Genomic DNA, 18,819 nt, shown 5'->3' with positions numbered 1-18,819 from the left:
AATTTTGTTCCATATACGATGCTCAAAGTGTCGTAAAAATTTTTCTTTTAAGATAGGACAAATTAATAACTTTTTAAGCACATAACTCGATAAACATTACAATACGTGAATAATTATACATATAAAAGAGATTGAGATTTGGGGAATAATTCTCTATGTTTTAAAACACTATTTGTGAATATTTACATCGTTATATTTCTTGGTGTGAGGTTGTGTCTTTTGAGAAATTATGTAACCTTTCTTGAATGCATTGCGTCATTTAAAAAATATTAAGAAATACACTCCCTTATCAAGTGTTATGGCATTTTTTTTATAAATAAACATATTAATTTTAGGTATATTTTCCCACAATTTTAACTTTTAATTTTGTATAAAAAATTATTTTTGAAAATTTTTAACAAAACTAAAGTTACTCCTATTAAAATTTAAAAATTGAAGTCAAAAAAATATTTTCTAAATTAGTTAACATTTACCCTTCAATATCATTAAAAAGAAAGTTATTGTTTTAAATCAAAAAATTATTGAAAATATTTTCAAATATAACAAAATGTCACTGTCTATTTGTGGTAGACCAAATAGATACTTGTCAGGCATATATCTATATCATATAAATGTCATTAATATATATCATTGTCTATCACTGACATTTTGCTATATTTATAAATAAGTTGCTCATTTTTCTATATTTGAATACAACTCTTTTTTACTCGCAAACTTAAACAAAGTGAATAAATAATAATAATAATATATTATAAATATCACAAACTATGTGTAAAATAGATACTCATTCTTAGTGTATGTTGAATGAGAAATTTTGGACCAGTCACAAGTCACTACGTCGTTTGCTAAATTAACGACGAATTTCTAAATCATTGACTTTGGGTCCAATTAGAAGTTGACAGATATCCCAAATTGAATTGAAGACAAGTTTCGATGACGTCACACGGATAAATTAGATGAGATCAAATTCAATTTGATATTATTATTTAGGCTTAAAGTCCAAACTACAAAAAAGTTGAATTGGACTCGAATTCCAGATTAGATCCAAAACCAACTAATTAGGCCCAAGGGTCAGGCCCATGGACCAACCAAGCCCACGAAGCCCATCTGAGAATTCTATAAATAGAAAAGTTCTCTTCATTTGTAAAGGCAGCATTTTCTACTCTCAGAAGACCCAGAGAGAATTCACTAACAAGCAGAGGACTCCCAAGACTCCTCAAGTTGCACTCCTATAAGGCAGAAAACCTTTGAAGACACAAATACTCTTCCAAGACTTCTACTTCAAGCTTCCAAGACTCCTAAAACTGCACTCCTATAAGGCAGAAGACCTTTGAAGACNTACTCTTCCAAGACTTCTACTTCAAGCTTCCAAGACTCCTAAAACTGCACTCCTATAAGGCAGAAGACCTTTGAAGACACAAATACTCTTCCAAGGCTTCTACTTCAAGCTTCCAAGACTGTTTCAAGCTTTCAAGACTTCTGAAGCTGCACTCCTATAAGGCAGAAGACCTTTGAAAACACAAATACTCTTCCAATACTTCTACTTCAAGCTTCCAAAACTCCTGAAGCTGCACTCCTATAAGGTAGAAGACCTTTGAAGACACAAATACTCTTCCAAAACTTCTACTTTAAGCTTCCAAGACTCCTGAAGCTGCACTCCTATAAGGCAGAAGACCTTTGAAGACACAAATACTCTTCCAAGACTTTTACTCCAAGCTTCCAAGACTTCTACTTCAAGAACGTTCGATGCTTTCCTTCTCCAAGTCAAGCATATTCACCCAACTGAGAAAGAATCACAGGATCAAATATTAGAGATCGAACCACATCGCATCAAATCAACTCCAACATCAACACCAACTCAAGTTTAACTCCATGAAATACGTTTCTCTGGAAATCTCGTGTGAACAAATTGGCACGCTCGATGGGACCTCTCTACCTCTCATCTCTTTCTCAGCATTCAAACAAGCCAAATGGCGCCTAAGAAGGTGGCATCCAAATCTCCTAAGAAGATGGCTCTAAAGCTTCCTCCGCAAACGGCTCATACAAAGGACCGGTCACCCGCAGCCGCTCAAAAGTAATCATGCAGGAGCAAGAGCAAAGCTCCCCCATCACCCACGACATCTTGAAACAAATGATGGAATCCCCACAAAGTGGGGTTGTCATCAAGGAAAACCCCATGTTTGAAAACTCTACTTTCGCGCCCGATGGACCATAAAGAGATTCACCGCTAGATGTGATTTCTGTCATGATGGCGAATGTGACGGTGGAAGCGGCCATGGCTGAAATAGAAAGGAAGATTAACTTCTTGATGAAAACCGTCAAGGAGCGAGACCACGAGATCGCTGCCCTGAAGGAACAAATTCAGTCTCGAGAGGCTGCTCAATCAAGCCTAGCACCCGCGATGAATGCAATCGACAAAGGGAAGACTGTGTTACAAGAAAGCCAATCGCAACAGTCAGCCTCGGTGGCCTCTTTGTCGGTCCAATAATTACAAGACATGATCATGACCTCCATAAGAGCTCAATATGGGGGGCCGGCCAAACCTCCTTCATGTATTCCAAACCATACACTCGGAGGATCGACAACTTGAGAATGCCTACTAGATATCAGCCCCAAAAGTTCCAACAATTCGACAGAAAGAGCAACCCAAAGCAACACATCGCCCACTTCGTAGAAACATGCGAAAATGCAGGAACAAGAGGAGATCTACTGGTCAAACAGTTCGTCAGAACCCTCAAAAGGAATGCTTTTGATTGGTACACAGACTTAGAGCCTGAGGTGATTGACAGCTGGGAGCAACTTGAAAGAGAATTCTCGAATCGCTTCTTCAGCACCAGATGCACCGTCAGCATGATGGAGCTGACAAACTCCAAACAACAAAAAGGGGAACCAGTTGTCGACTACATCAATCGATGGAGAGCTCTGAGTCTGGATTGCAAAGATCGATTCACCGAGTTGTCTTCTTTGGAAATGTGCATGCAGGGTATGCAGTGGGAAGACCTCTATATCCTACAAGGGATTAAGCCCTGTACCTTTGAAAAATTAGCAACCCGCGCTCACGACATAGAGCTAAGTATCGCCAACAGAGGAACGAGGGACTTTTTGAACCACGAACTGAAGAAAGACAAGAGGGAGGTGAAGGGCGCCGAGAAAATTGTGAAAGGTGTCACGAAGGAATCAATGGTCATTAACACAACCCCATTGAAGATTTCCTCAAAAGGGAAAGAAAAGAAGATAGAGAAGAAAGACCAAGAAGGCGAGAGACGTTGCCCAACCCTGAAAGAAAGACAGGCGAAGGTTTATCCATTCCCTGACTCTGACGTAGCGGACATGCTTGAACAATTACTAGAGAACTACTTTATCCAACTGCCAGAATGTAGGCGATCGGAACAGGCCGGCAAGGTGGATGACCCCAATTACTGCAAGTATCATAGGGTCATCAGTCACTCGGTCGAAAAATGCTTCATACTGAAAGAATTGATCCTCAAATTGGCCCATGAAAGGAAAATAAAACTGGATTTAGACGAGGTGGTCCAAACGAATACGCTGCAGTGATAGTAACTCTGAGCATGGCGCCACCAACCATATCTTATGAAAAAATGGAGAGCTCGGTCCAGTTTGGGACCTTTGAACCTATAGTAGTGCGGTTTCAACATGAGGTCCAAGCTACAGATCCTCAAAACGGAGGAGAGTGCGCTGATGATGATGATAATGAAGGGTGGATAGTAATGACTCATCGAAAGAGAAGACAACCAAACTCCACCCAAAAAAAGTTACATTCTTATCGAAGCTATAGAAGAAGAAACAAGACTCATAAAAAGAAAGACAAAAAGATGACACGGAAGCCTAAGCCTGCTAAGAAAGAAGACAAATACTTCCCTCAATTTCGACGGTCGGCAACCTCGGCAGAATTTCTCCCAAGAAGCTTTCTCAATAATCATCCAGAGAAAGCATCAGAAGTTATTGCATGTCATACTGTCGGCATAGTGGAAGTCAACAAAAATCATGTGAGTGTTGAAGAAGTCAAAGACTTAGAAGAAATGAAGCAAAAAACTTCTGTCTTCGATCGTATTAAGCCATCAAGTGCTCGATCTTCAGTATTTCAAAGATTGAGTATGGCCACGGTAGGAGAAGAAGACCAATGTCCAACGACTACTTCTGCTTGAACTTCAGCCTTCAAAAGGCTAAGTATATACACATCAAAGAAAGATCAAACTCCAGCATCTGCTTTTGATCGTCTCAAGACAACGAGCGATCAACGTAAAGGAAGGATGAAAATCTTGAAGCCAACGTCATTCCATGAAGAAAACAACGACGAAAATATTCACAGCCGTGTCCCTTCACACATGAAGAGGAAATTTTCTGTTGACATAAGTACAGAAGGTTCCTTGATAGTGAAGCCAAAACTCATCATATTATCGAATCCTACAAATGAAGAGGGTAATCAAAACCATGATGAAATAAGAGCTTCTGAAGTTTAAATGAAGAAGCTCCTCATCGCAAGAGCCTAAACTGCCTGATGCTTCTAGCCTGCATGAGCTTAAAATGTGAACGGCCCAAAAAAAAATTGTATGAACTACGTTACGACTTGATCCCTTTCATTATAAAGGGTACGTAGACAACTTAAAGAAATTTAAGTTCAGTCGCGCATAAAAAGAAAAAAAATTCTCTTCAAACTGCATTATGACTTGATCCCTATCATTAAGAAGGGTATGTAGGCAGCTTAAAAGAAACTTCAAGTTCAATCTAGTTAAAAAAAAAAAAAAAAAAACTTTAACTACGTCATGATTCAATCCCTTTCTTTAAAGGTACGAAGGAAACTTAAAGAAATTTAAGTTTAGTCCATCAGAAGAGGTATCACAACCACCTAAGTATAATACTACAAGATTGATGTTGATCATCCCCGTCAAAGAATGACACTTCAGATTGAAGACGTTCATCTTTATTGGGGGCAACACAATAGGTTGAAGATGTTCATCCCTCGTAAAGAGCCAACACAGTAAATAAAAGGCACACACGTGGAATGCGTTTCGCTTTCTCTTTAAAAGTAAACCTATATGCTCCCCCATCTTCAAGTTTAGAGGCTCCATCGATGCTTCATTTTCATGTTCAAAGTCACAAAGTCAAGCCTACTGTCAAAGCTTCATGCTTCATCAAACTCAAATGCGAAGAATTTGTCGATGCTTTGTCAAACTCAAGTGTGAATGTCTCGTCGATGTTTCTCCATATTTAAGTTCAAAGGCTTCATCGATGATTCTCCATCTTTAAGTTCAAAGGCTTCGTTGATGCCTCTCCATCTTTAAGTTCAAGATTGTCATGCATGGCCCCACTTCCATCTTCAAGTTAAAGATCGGTGTGCATGACTTCGCTCCATCTTCAAGTTCAAGGTTAGTGTGCATAGCTTGGCTCCATTTTCAATGACTCGGTCTACAAAATCATGACGCAGCTTCGCTTCATCTCCAAACTAATGACGCAGCTTCACTTCATCTTCAAAGTCGTGGCGTGGCTTCGTTTCATCTCCAAACTAATGTCGCGGCTTCGCTTCATCTCCGAGTCATGGCATGGCTTCGTTTCATCTGCAAACTAATGACGTGGCTTTACTTCATCTTCAAAGTCGTGGCGTGGCTTCGTTTCATCTCCAAACTAATGACACGGCTTCGCTTCATCTCCAAGTACTGGCGTGGCTTCGTTTCATCTCCAAACTAATGACGCGGCTTTGCTTCATCTCCAAGTCGTGGCGTGGTTTCGTTTCATCTCTAAACTGATGACGTGACTTTGCTTCATCTTTAAAGTCGTGGTGCGGTTTCGTTTCCTCTCCAAAATATTGGTACAACTTCACCTCTTCTCTAAAATTTGTGTAGCTTCGCTTCTTCTCCAAAAATGTGGGTATGGTTCCACTTCATATGCGAAATCAAGTTTGGTTTGTCTAGCTCTACCTCATATGCGAGGACGACTCTAGTCCATCCAGTTCCACCTCATATGCGAGGACAACTTCGGTTTGTCTGGTTTTGCCTTGTATGCGAGATCGATTCTAGCCAACCTGACTCCGTTCAAAATCTTGATGGCACATTCTTCTCATCTTCAAGGTTTGATGGCATATCCGCCTCATCTTCAAATACTCAGTGGCATATTTTCCTTATCTTCACATTTTGATCAAGGAGTAACATAACAAGGCAAACCTTTCGAGGATCCTCCCTAGGGTGATCGAATGGGAGAGTTGTATGCCTTTGTAGGGCCCCTTCCCATGACGATCAGGATACACGAGCGGCGCTACAAGGTAGACCTTTCCGAGATACTCCCTAGGGTGATCAAATGGGATAGTTGTAAGTCTTTCGGGGCCCCTCCCATGACGATCAATATACACGAGCGGTGCTACAAGGTAGACCTTCCCGAGATCCTCCCTAGGGTGATCGAATGGAAGAGTTGTAAGCCTTTGCGGGGCCCCTCCCATGATTAGATTAAAAAAAAAAAAAAAAAAAACTTATTTTGTTGTACTCCTTTGGTTGCACCATAACTCCTACAAAAAAAATAATAGAGGCCAAGTTAGTAAAAAATTAAATAAATAATAAAAAAAAAAAGCAAACAAAATTAAGAAACAAAAAAAAAAGAAAAAAATTATATGAAAACAAAAAAAAGGAAGAGAAGCCCTAATTCCCCATCTTTCCTTCTTTCTCCCTTCTCCTCACTTACAGCTTCCTACTACAATTCAAGGCTGATTTGCAATCCGAGTCCAATTGACAAAGGATGTAAAGAACGTAAGATCGAAAGAGAATCACAATTCAAACTGCAAATGACGTAAGAAGGAAGAAGATCACACTACAAGATGAAGATGAGCATGCGTCCTGCCAATATTTATATAGCTAAGTTTGATGGGATTTTTTCTACTAATCAGTTGAAATCTGATAAAATCACGGGTTACTAGAACTGAATACTGTTTATTTTATTGTGGAACTTCGATTCTTGCTGAAATTATTTAAGAGTCAACAAAAAAGATCATGCTCGATTAAAGGCTACCGGAATTAAGTCACGATGGAGTTTTGAATCCCTAAATTCAACGACAAAGATTTTTTAGCTTAAAACTTGAGAGAATCTGGCATAAGCCAACAGTATGGAGAAGGAAATCTCGCTAAGGCTGGTATCACTAGCCACAAAGCAGACGGCTGTCTGAGATAAAAAAAAAAAAAAAAAAAAAAAAAAATTATTAATAAAAAAAATAATAATAATAATAAGGGAGAATCTCACAACAAAATGCTCTCCAAAATCTCGCTTTCTCTCACGATCTCGCTCTCTCCAGTGTCGCTCTCTCCAAATCCGCTCTCTCCACTCTCGCTTTCTTCTACCTTTCTCGCTCACAATCTCGCTTTCTCCCACGATCTCGCTTTTCTCCAGTGTCACTCTCTCCAAAATCTCGCTCTCTCCACTCTCTTCTCTCACTTCTCGCTCACGAATCTCGCTCTCTCCCACGTTCTCGCTCTCTACAGTGTCGCTCTACCCCAAACTCTCGCCCTCTCCCACTTTCTCACTCACAATCTCGCTCTCTCTAGTGTCTCTCTCTCCTAAAATCTTCGCTCTCTCCCACTTTCTCGCTCAAAATCTCGCTCTCTCTAACAACTTTCACATGCTAATTGCAAGCACTACAAACAGAGATCATGAAAGGAGAGGAACTCGTGAACTTAGTCACCGCCTTGGTGCCTCAGAGACAACGTGTTTGGCCAATTCTCGAAGATATCGTTGATGAAGCTGTTCATGATACCCATGGCCTTACTGGAAATACCGATGTCTGGATGAACCTTGCTTCAGCACCTTGAAGATGTAGATCTTCAACGTTTCTAACACTCTTCTTCTTCTTGTCTCCGGCAGTAGAGTATCATTCCTTCTTCAGCTATTAAACGAATCGAATTCGATTCTCAAATTAAGTTCCTGGTGAAGTTGGTAGGGTATCACCATGAAGTTGGTGGGTATCGTTGGTGATGGCTTGGTATCGCTGGTAATGGCCTGGTATCGCTAGTAATGGCTTGGTATCACTGGTAATGGCCTGATCTCGCTGGTAATGTTTGGTATCGCGGTAATGGCCTGATCTCGCTGGTAACGTTTTGGTATCACTGGTAATGGCCTGATCTCGCTAGTAAGGTTGTCTTCCAATACGTTGGCTCTCCAAAATCTCTTCCATTTAAGTTCAAATTCATATTCCATTCAAATTTGGAATTAAAATCAAACTGTTATTCCAAATCTCAGTCTAAAGCCTCTAATCCAAATTTTTATTTTAAATTCAAGCCAACCAAATCAAGTGAGATAAATGTCAAATCTGTCCCAAATTAAAATTTGGCCATATCCCCAAATTTTATCAATATTCGAATGGTTAACCTCGATATTGAGTTATGAAAAAAATGTCAAGTCAAAATTTGGCTACATTCCAAATTTTGTCTCAAGTTTAAATCAACCTTAGTTTCTATACTCAGTTCCAGTAAAATTGAGCATATCCCAAATTTTTATCTCAAACCAAAATTGATCAAGATTCAATTTCACCTCAAATTCTATTCGAATTCGAATTAAGTTAAATTAAATTTGCAATTAAAGTGGGTCATAAATCCTACTTTAGTTCAAATTAAAGTTTACTTAGCGAAAGTGTGGTCAAACGAACAAGATTTCAAATCAAAATTTTGAGCTAAATTCTCATATTTTGATCATAATGATGCACCAAATAAAAAAGTCAAAAATCATACTTTGACCTCAGATTACATTTTCGAGATTCATCCACCCATATACGTGCATAAATCTCGAAAAGGGGCATTTGTTGAATGAGAAATTTTGGACCAATCACAAGTCACCACGTCGTTTGCTAAATTAACGACGAATTTCTAAATCATTGACTTTGGGTCCAATTAGAAGTTGACACATGTCTCGAATTGAATTAAAGACAAGTTTCGATGACGTCACGCGGATGAATCAGATGAGATCAAATTCAATTTGATATTATTATTTAGGTTTAAAGTCCAAACTACAAAAAAGTTGAATTGGACCCGAATTCCAGATCAGACCCAAAACCCACTAATTGAGCCCAAGGGTCAGGCCCATGGACCAACCAAGCCCACGAAGCCCACCTGAGAACTCTATAAATAGAGAAGTTCTCTTCATTTGTAAGGACAACATTTTCTACTCTCAGAAGACCTAGAGAGAATTCACTAACAAGCAGAAGACTCCCAAGACTCCTGAAGCTGCATTCCTATAAGGCAGAAGACCTTTGAAGATACAAATATCTTCCAAGACTTCTGAAGCTGCACTTCTATAAGGCAGAAGACCTTTCCCTACTTCACCTCGACGGTTATGCCATGATGTTGGCTTTGATTGTTATTACTTCTGCAGGAGATACGACGTCATTCTTTGCTGCAACCACGGGAATATTACAGAACGATCTAAAGAAGGTCATAGCTTATTCAACTTGCAATCAATTAGGCTATATGATCTTTGCTTGCGGCATCTCTAACTATTCGTTTAGCGTCTTTCACTTAATGAATCACGCGTTTTTCAAAACATTACTATTCCTGAGTGCAAGTTCATCATTTACTCCCTTTTTTTTTAGCAGGCGCCAGTCTTCTTCATCTGGCCGCATTGCATCAATATGGATCAAATAATCCATTGGGTGTATATTCAGAGATGGATAAAACTCAATTACATCTACATCGTTCCTCATCCATGGGGAATCTGGGCAAAAGAAAAAAGCGGAGAACAGAAGGTAGGGTAACTAGTTTCGTTCTTTTGACTGTCCCAAGGCCGGCCAAGCCAGTTCATTTTAGATCGGATTACGTTTTGAGGTGTAGCACCTAGTTAAGACAAACCGCATTCTGGTAAGTCGGGTGCTGATGGCCTTCTCCGAGACTGTTCAACTATCCTACCTCTTGATACAAAGGTTTGGAAAATGGTCCCCAGGTCCATTTGTGATCAAAACTGTGCTACCTAACGGAGCCCATCATTTGATGGATATAGGCTGTAAGTCCCACATTCGATCCATAAATAGGACACAAATACTATTCCAAGACTTCTACTTCAAGCTTCCAAAACTCCTAAAGCTGCACTCCTATAAGGTAGAAGATCTTTGAAGATACAAATACTCTTCCAAGACTTCTACTTCAAGCTTCCAAGACTCCTGAAGCTGTACTCGTATAAGGTAGAAGATCTTTAAAGACACAAATACTCTTCCAAGACTTCTATTCCAAGCTTCCAAGACTTCTACTTCAAGAACGTTCAGTGTTTTCCTTCTCCAAGTCAAGCATATTCACCCAACTGAGAGAGAATCAGAGGATCAAATATTAGAGATCGAACCACATCGCATCAAATCAACTCCAACATCAACACCAACTCTCCACGAAACACGTTTCTCCTGAAACCTCGTGCGAACAGTGACAAATGCCAAATGTCACTCCCTTTACACCCTGTGTATATTGCCATATGTCTTTTAAATAATCACTCTTAGTGTTCAAATAAACTACCTCCTATTTGTCATTAAAGGCATTTGGTGGGCTTGAAAAACACATAGATATAAGATATTGGTGAAATCTCAAAGAAAGTTTGAGAAAGTGAAAGATTTTAAAGAAATTTTTATTTCATATTTTATTTATTTTAATGGGTCTTTTTAAATATTAAAAAAAATTAAAAATATTCACACTTTATAGCAAAAAGTTCTAAAAGTGCAAAATAAAGTATAAATATTTTTGGATTTTTCTTTTTTTATAAGAATTTCTCTTATTTTAAATATCTATTTATTTTATTTTATATTATATTATATTTATTTTAATATTATATTTTATTGGTATCCGTATTCCGTTGTGCTCCTCAAATTCACAACACGTTATCAGCACAAGTTCTTATTGTTTCCCCTGCTGTAGTTAAGTTCTACAAGTAGGAAGATTTTTTTTTCTCTTTATTATAATTAATAAATTTAATGTTATTTTACATATTTAATATCTATTAATCTTCTAATATAAATACAATACTTTGTGATAGTGTTACCATGACAAACCTTACAAAATTAAAATTTGCAGTTCTTGACATTAATGACAATAATTATTTTTCATGGGTACTCGATGCCGAAATCCACCTGGATGTTATGAACCTTAGGAAAATAATTAAAGAAGAAAACAACATTCGGTCAGAACAAAGAAAAAGCTATGATTTTCTTTCGTCATCATCTTCACGATAGATTGAAAATTGAGTATCTTACAATAAAAGATCCCTGTATTTTGTAGAAAATTTTGAAAGAGATGTATGATCATCAAAAAACAGTTATTCTTCCTAAAACTCGTTATTAGTGGATGCATTTGAGGCTACAAGATTTTAAATCAATAAGTTATTACAAGTTCACATGATTTAAAATCAATTCAAATTTGTTGTTATGTAGAGAAAAAATTATTGATGTTGATATGTTAGAGAAGAAAGTTTCTACATTTCATGTATTGAATATGCTCCCACATTAGCAATATCGAGAGAATGGTTTTAAACAATATTTTGAACTAATTTCATGTCTTCTCGTGACCGAACAAAATAACGAATTATTGATGAAGAATCACGAATTTCGACCAACTGGAACAACATCATTCCCTGAAGTGAATGCTGTAAATTTTAACAGTCGTGGTCGAAGTCGTGGTCGTGATCATGGTCAAGGTGTGGTCGTGGCAAAGGAAGAAATAATTATTATTTTCGTAGTGATCGTTCTAATCATTCAAATTTCAAAAGAACCACACGAAATGATGATCATAAAGGAAAAGCTCTACAAGATAAAAATTCAAAAGGTGGTGAACAAAAATGCTTCCAATGTGGTATGACTAGGCATTGGTTACGTATTTATCGTACATCGAAACACTTAGTTGATCTATATCAAGCTTCCCTGAAGGAAAAAAGGAAAAATGTAGAAACAAATTTGGCATACCAGGATAATGATATATTTGGCCCATCCAATATGACAAATTTGGATGTAACGGAATTCTTTGAATCTCCTGAAGAAAAGATCGGCACAGTTGATGGAACATCAAGTGTTTTTTTTTTACTTTGAAAATATCTAAACTTAATGTAATTGTTTTTTCTCTTAGTAAATGTCAAATGTTGTTTCTCTTATTGTAATTATTTTCTTTTAGTGAAGAAGTCTGGATCATGTTCATATGTTGAATGATTCAAACATGAGCAAAGAAGATCTATGTCTAAAAAATAGTGCAATTACACACACAATACATACAAGTAAAAAATACTTTTCCAAATTGACAATGTTGGAAGTACAAGTAAATACAATATCAAGTTCTGCAAACTTGATTAAATGTTTTGGAAAAGCAAATATTAATTTACCTAGAGGAACAAAATTTATAATTGAAAATGCATTGTTCTCTAGTCAATCAAAGAGAAATCTACTAAGTTTTAAAGATATATATTACAATGGCTATCATATTGAGACTGATAGTGAGAATAATGTGGAATATCTATATATTATCTCTACTATTTCAAATGAAAAATGTATATTAGAAAAGTTGTCTGCTTTATCTCCTGGATTGTATTATACTCATATATGAGTAATTGAAACATATACAACAATGAACCCGAAGTTCATGTATCCAAATATATTTGCTATTTGTCATGAAAAATTAGGTCATAAAGAGTCTATAATGATGAGAAGAATTATTGATAATTCAAATGGACATCCATTGAAGAGCTAGAAGATTTTTCAATCTAATGAATTATCATGTGATACTTGCTCTCAGGGTAAATTAACAATTAAACCATCACCATCTAAAGTGGGAATTGAATCACCTGCATTTTTATAACAAAATTCATTGTGATATATGTAGACCTATTACCCCACCAAGTAGACCATTTAGATATTTTATGGTATTAATAGATGCATCTAATAAATAGTAACACATGTGCTTATTATCAAGTTGAAGCTTTGCATTTGCAAGATTACTTCCTCAAATAATTAAGTTAAGAGCACAATTTCCTGATTATACAATTAAGATCATTCGTCTGATAATGCTGGTGAATTTACATCCCAAGTTTTTTATAATTATTATATGTCAATGGGGATAAGTGTTGAACATTCTTTAGCTCATGTTCATACACAAAATGGTTTGGCAGAATCTTTATAAAATGTATGTAATTAATTAATAGACCATTGTTTATTAGAGCTAAGCTTCCTACATATGTATGGGGTCATGGTATTTTGCATGCAGTGTCACTTGTACATATTAGGTCACTAGCTCATAAGTTCTTGCCATTACAATTAGCCTATAGCCATGAGCCAAATATTTCTCATCTGAGAATTTTTGGATGTGCAATATATGTTCCAATTGCTCCACCACAACGTACTAAAATGGATCCTCAAACAAGATCAGGAATATATGATGGATATGATTCCCCATCAATTATCAAATATTTTGAACCCCCGACAGGTGATGTATTTACTGCACAATTTGCTAATTGTCATTTTAATGAGATAAATTTTGCAACATTAGGGGGAGGAATTCATAAGTTGGAAAGAAATTATATAGAATGCATCGTTATTGTCTCATTTAGATCCCCATACAGATCTATGTGGACTTGAAATTCAAAAAATAATTTATTTGCAAAATATAACAAATCAATTACCAAATGCATTTATAGATGCAAAGAAAGTAATTAAATCACATATACCAGCTGCAAATGTTTAGCTGAAAATTTATGTCCCAACATAGCAAAATTGTCACTAATGAATCTGGAATACACTAGAGCATGGTAGACTAATGGGTTCCAAAGATAAAAATCATCAAAAAAAAAAAAAAAGAAAAAAAAGAAAAATCAACAATAGTTAAAAAGACTTGGTCGAGGATGTAATTACCCATGAAGAAATCATTGACATGACTAGTAAGAAAGGTAAGATATCTAAAGAAAATAATGAGATTTCAATAAATATGTCATGGTAGGAAAAAGATGGAATTTGACTCATGTAATTATTGACAATAATTTTGCATAAATATTGCTCTTGATATTATATCTAAAGATGAGGATTCTAAACCAAAATCTGTTGAAGAATGTCACTATAAAAAAGATTAGCTTCAGAGGAAAGAATCAATCGAGGCAGAATAAAACTCACTTTCAAAACGTCAGGTTTTTAGATGTTCGAACACCAGAAGATGTCAAACCTGTGGGATACAAATGGGTATTTATGAGAAAAAAAAATGAAAATAATGAGGTCACGAGATCTAAAGCAAGACTAGTTGCATAAGATTTTTAATTGGTCTAATTGTGTATGAAAGTTTGGACATGCATCTTATGGATATTGTCACGACATATTTATATGGATCTCTTGATAATTATATTTATATGAGAATTCCATAAGGCTTTAAGGTACCTGAAACATATAAATCAAATTCCTGGGAATTGTACTCAAAAAGTTACAGAAATTGCTATATGGATTGAAACAATCAAGATAGATGTGGTATAATCGTCTAAGTGGATATTTATTGAAATAAGGATATCAAAATAATCCAATATGTTCATTTGTTTTTATGAAGAAATCACGGTCAAAATTTGCTATTATAACTGTATATATTACGACTTAAATATAATTGGAACTCTTAAATAGTTTTCAAAGACAATAGAATATCTTGAGAAAGAATTTGAGATAAAAGATCTCGAAAAAACAAATTTTTTCTTTGGTTTGCAAATTGAGCATTTAGTAGATAGGATATTTGTTCATCAGTCAACTTATACAGAAAAAGTTTTGAAAAGATTTTATATGAACAAAGCACATCCATTGGTCCTGAAGTATCATATCTTAATGTAATTTGTGCACTTATGTATCATGCTCATATACAAAATCAGATATTGCATTTTCATTAAATTTATTAGTTAGATATAGTTCTTCTCCAACAATATGGTTTGTCTTCTAGTAAAAATCTTCCAACGATATTATTCGAAGACAACACATCATAGCTTTTCTATGCTCATGATCTTGAAGAAAATGGTGATATCATTGTACAACAAATTTATTCGAAGGATAACTTGTTGCAGATTTATTTATAAAATCATTACCAACCGTAACCTTTGAGAAATTGGTGCACAACATTAGAGTGCGGCGACTTAGAGATCTTAAGTGATGTTTCCATGAAGGGAGTAAATATATTGTATTCTTTTTAAGAGTATTAGATTATATGAAATATGCACTCTTTTTCCTTCATAGAATTTTTTTTCCAATGGGTTTTTTACTAGTAAGATTTTAACAAGACATATTTCATATATAGGTATCTAAGGTGAGTATTATAAATATGTTGCTATGTGTCTTGTAAATACTCATTCTTAGTATCCAAATAAACCACTCTTATTTCACTTTATCTATAAATAGGGGCATTCGATGGAGCTCGAAAAATATACATACATGGGTGAAATCTCAAAGAAAATTAGAGAAAGTAGAAGATTAAATATTAATTAATTAATTAATTTTTTTTTAAAAAAAAAAAAAATCGAAGCGAGATAATTAATCCAACAAGTAACAAAGCAACCTGGGCGTGAAATGTGAATACAGAATATTTCGCGGGCCGAACATGAATTCTTCGTCGGGGCCGTCACGGCCGGACCTCCCCGTAGCGCCTAATCGCGGCAAGTTTCAATCGGAGACGGAGGGATTGACTGCTGAGGTTGGTGGATTGGAAGCTTCATTACTTCAGATGGTCAATGATCACCATTACGCTTCTCTCAAGCTCAGGGAAAACTCCGGTTAGTTTCTCTCTTTCTCTGTAATTCCTTAACTCTCTCCTACGCCTCCATAGCCTTTAGATGCGGATTACTTTGAAATTTCGTAAAATTAAATCCTAACTCGTCGTTCTGAATCATCGCGATAGAGAAGGCGAAGAAAGATGCGATACAGAAGGCGGTTCGCGTTTCGGATCTTTTATTCGATGCCGTGAATGGTGGAGTTCAGGATTCTTTCGTCAATCAGAAGTTGATTGAGCTTGAAATTAGGGCTTTAGCGACTACGATTGCTCGATTTACGAAGCAGACCGATCAATGGCTCGCCGCCACTCACGCTTTGAACACTGCTGTTAAGGTTCGCTCTCATTTCGAAAGCAACTATTGTGTTAAAATTTTGTGGAAACCCTACATTTTAGCTGTATGTATGTTTCACTGTTGTTAATCAAAGCCTGCTTAATCTATTTATTGACTGAAGAGTTTAGCATTGTTATTGAAGTCAAAATATTCAGTCTTCCCAAAGTTTTACAACTTTTTAAGTCAATTCAAGGATTTTGAGATGGTTTTCGACCTTGAAGGATTACGTTGGTGCGCTGTCCATAATGATTATGATACTACTTGGTAACCACATTTGATTTTGAGTATAAAAGTTTTTTTCCTTTCTTTTTTTTCCCCCCTAATACTGGTCTAGATGTTGCGCCATGGCTTCCATACTGGCCATCTGTGTCCTATGAAGAGTTTGTGGGCTACTAGACATTGAGTTCTGTTTAAAGTTGGTGTATTGTTAGAGTTGTTTTGTTAGTTATATTCTTAGTTTTGGTTAGACCGTTTCTGTTAGATTCATAACAGTGGTTAGTTATTGAAACGCGGTCGCCAAGCAGCATCTACAAAACCAGTCCCCTGTACCCTTTGTATCAATAGAAATATGAATAAGTGCAGTTCCTGAAACTTAGGTTAGGGCTATTTGGCATCTGTTTTTGGCTAGTCTGCTTCTGCTTCTTAAGCTATTATTCATTTTTTAAATTATGAGTTGGGTATAACAGAAGGCTTAGAGTCCGAGGCAATGAATTCAAGTCATGGTGGCCACTTATCTTGAGTTTAATACCCTACAAGTTTCGTTGGCAACCAAATGTAGTAAAGTTAGCAGTCGTCCTATGAGAATAGTCGAGGTGAATGGAAGCAGTCGAAGCACTTTCATGGATATCAAAAAGAAAAAAGAAAAAAAAAGTTTATTTGATCTTGCAATCCATCCAGCACAACTTTTGGAAACAATTTTGAATACGGAAGAAAAAGGCTATTTATAAAAACAGCTCCCCAGCTATCATTTAGGTTTAGAGGATTTTGTTTTGTGGTTTGATGGTTTGTTTTCAATAACTTGTGCATCACATTGTTGATAGGAGGAAGCAATCAGCTTGGAAAAAATAGTTTTCAAACTTGTACATGTTATGAACATACTTAAGTATTACAAGAGAAAAAGGCCAGCTTACATGTACCTTGAATAATCTCACGGGACAACTTGCCTGACCCTACAACATTTGGATGTCAAAGAAACTCGTGAGAAATCATACTTGACACCAAGTATTATAAAAGAAAAAGATCAGCTTACGCGCACCTCAACTAATCTTACGGGACAACTTGCCTAACCCTACAACATTTGGGCATCAAGGAAACTCATAGGAAATTAATTCCTAGGTATGTGGCCCTATAGATTGAACCCTAGACCTCTTAGCCATCCATTACGACTATGTCTCCATTTTACCACTAGGCCAACCCATGACGTTGTCTTATCCTTTGAGGGTGAAATGTTTATGTATTGTGCACAGGAAGAGAAATAATAAAAAATAGGAATAATCTCTTATTGTTTTGTTGAATGCATATAAAAAATCTCAATTTTGTCACAGGATATTAGAAAGTTTTAGTAGTGCACATTGTCAGCCTTTCGAAAGCAATGAGCAACTTTGTATTTTGGATCCACATGAACCTAAGACCATGTGGATTAGTTTTAATACTTGAATCACTTACTAAGTTGAAGATTTGAACTAAAAGATTCCAGGTGAAAAGGATGGCATGATTATCAATAGTTTTAATGCTTGAATCACTTAATAAGTTTTAGTTGTGCATATCGGTACTTGACTTTAGCCTTTGTAAAACAATGAGCAACGTTGTATTTTGGATCCACATCTTTAATTAATGCTTGAATCACTTAATAAGTTTCCTAGTTGAAGATTTGAACTAAAAGAAACCGGGTGAAGAGGATGGCATGATTATCATAATCTTGAACATGCAAGATAGTAAAAGATGCCTGATTTTCTTTCCTTCATGGTTTCTTCATATTTTGGTTTGGGTTTCTTTCAGGTCTTTCTCATTTGGATTTATTGTTCATACTAATTTGATATGTTTATTTTGTAGGAAATTGGAGATTTTGAGAACTGGATAAAGACCATCGATTTTGATTGTAAAAGCATCACTACGGCCATCCATAACATTTACCAAGACTGAAATGCTTGTATTAAAGAGTCAACCAGAGTGTATTCAGTAGAGTCGAGAAAAACATAGATCCTCCTCATCCCCTGCTTTAAACTGAATCTGTGTCCCCATATGTGGCTTGCTAAATTCTTGTGGTATAAGGTTATGAAGGGTGCAGCATGCCCAGATGGAAACACTTATAGAAACTAAGAACACCTCAGTCACCTGACATGTCTGCTACCTCACTAACTGTATAAAATAATTTGTCGACTCTACTTTTTAAGTTCACTGATTTATTCCTCATTAGCACGGTGAATGTTACCGTTTTGTTCATTTATTGCTCATGTAAACTGCAGTTTTCTTTGTACAACTATTGGCAGCTGCCATGTAATAATAATTTCTACATTCTTTCAATTGTTGGTCCCTATTATACTCTCTCCATTAATATTCAACTTCATGATTATCAGATATATTATTGTATTAGGTGGGTTCACAGAATTACATTCACGATGTTTAAGTTCTCACTCCCAACCGATAACAGTGTTGCCGGTTGCATTTACCTTTTAACATTTTTTTTCCCTCGACAGATGACTGTGTCTTTGTCGACAAACTCAGCCATTATCTCATTTATTAGGTCTGGAGTAGTCC

The 18,819-nt window shown here is 36.2% G+C and overlaps 1 protein-coding gene across 1 annotated transcript; it reads left to right on the top strand.

Moving 5' to 3' along the window:
- The first annotated feature begins 15,504 nt into the window (after positions 1-15,504).
- LOC120087859 (biogenesis of lysosome-related organelles complex 1 subunit 1) lies at positions 15,505-18,585 on the top strand. Its single transcript, XM_039044823.1, has 3 exons — positions 15,505-15,732; positions 15,858-16,063; positions 18,115-18,585. The coding sequence occupies exons 1-3, from the start codon at positions 15,561-15,563 to the stop codon at positions 18,202-18,204; spliced, it is 468 nt and encodes a 155-aa protein (XP_038900751.1). The 5' UTR covers positions 15,505-15,560; the 3' UTR covers positions 18,205-18,585.
- The last annotated feature ends 234 nt before the right edge of the window (positions 18,586-18,819 follow it).

Source organism: Benincasa hispida, chromosome 10 (genome assembly GCF_009727055.1).
Source record: "Benincasa hispida cultivar B227 chromosome 10, ASM972705v1, whole genome shotgun sequence".
Taxonomy (NCBI): domain Eukaryota; kingdom Viridiplantae; phylum Streptophyta; class Magnoliopsida; order Cucurbitales; family Cucurbitaceae; genus Benincasa; species Benincasa hispida.
This window is presented reverse-complemented; position numbering and strand designations above follow the sequence as displayed.

Coding starts and splice junctions, on each gene's coding strand:
- LOC120087859 (XM_039044823.1), top strand. CDS start 15,561: ATGAATTCTTCGTCGGGGCCGTCACGGCCGGACCTCCCCGTAGCGCCT. Junction 15,733..15,857: donor CAAGCTCAGGGAAAACTCCG/GTTAGTTTCTCT, acceptor TCATCGCGATAG/AGAAGGCGAAGAAAGATGCG. Junction 16,064..18,114: donor CTTTGAACACTGCTGTTAAG/GTTCGCTCTCAT, acceptor TTTATTTTGTAG/GAAATTGGAGATTTTGAGAA.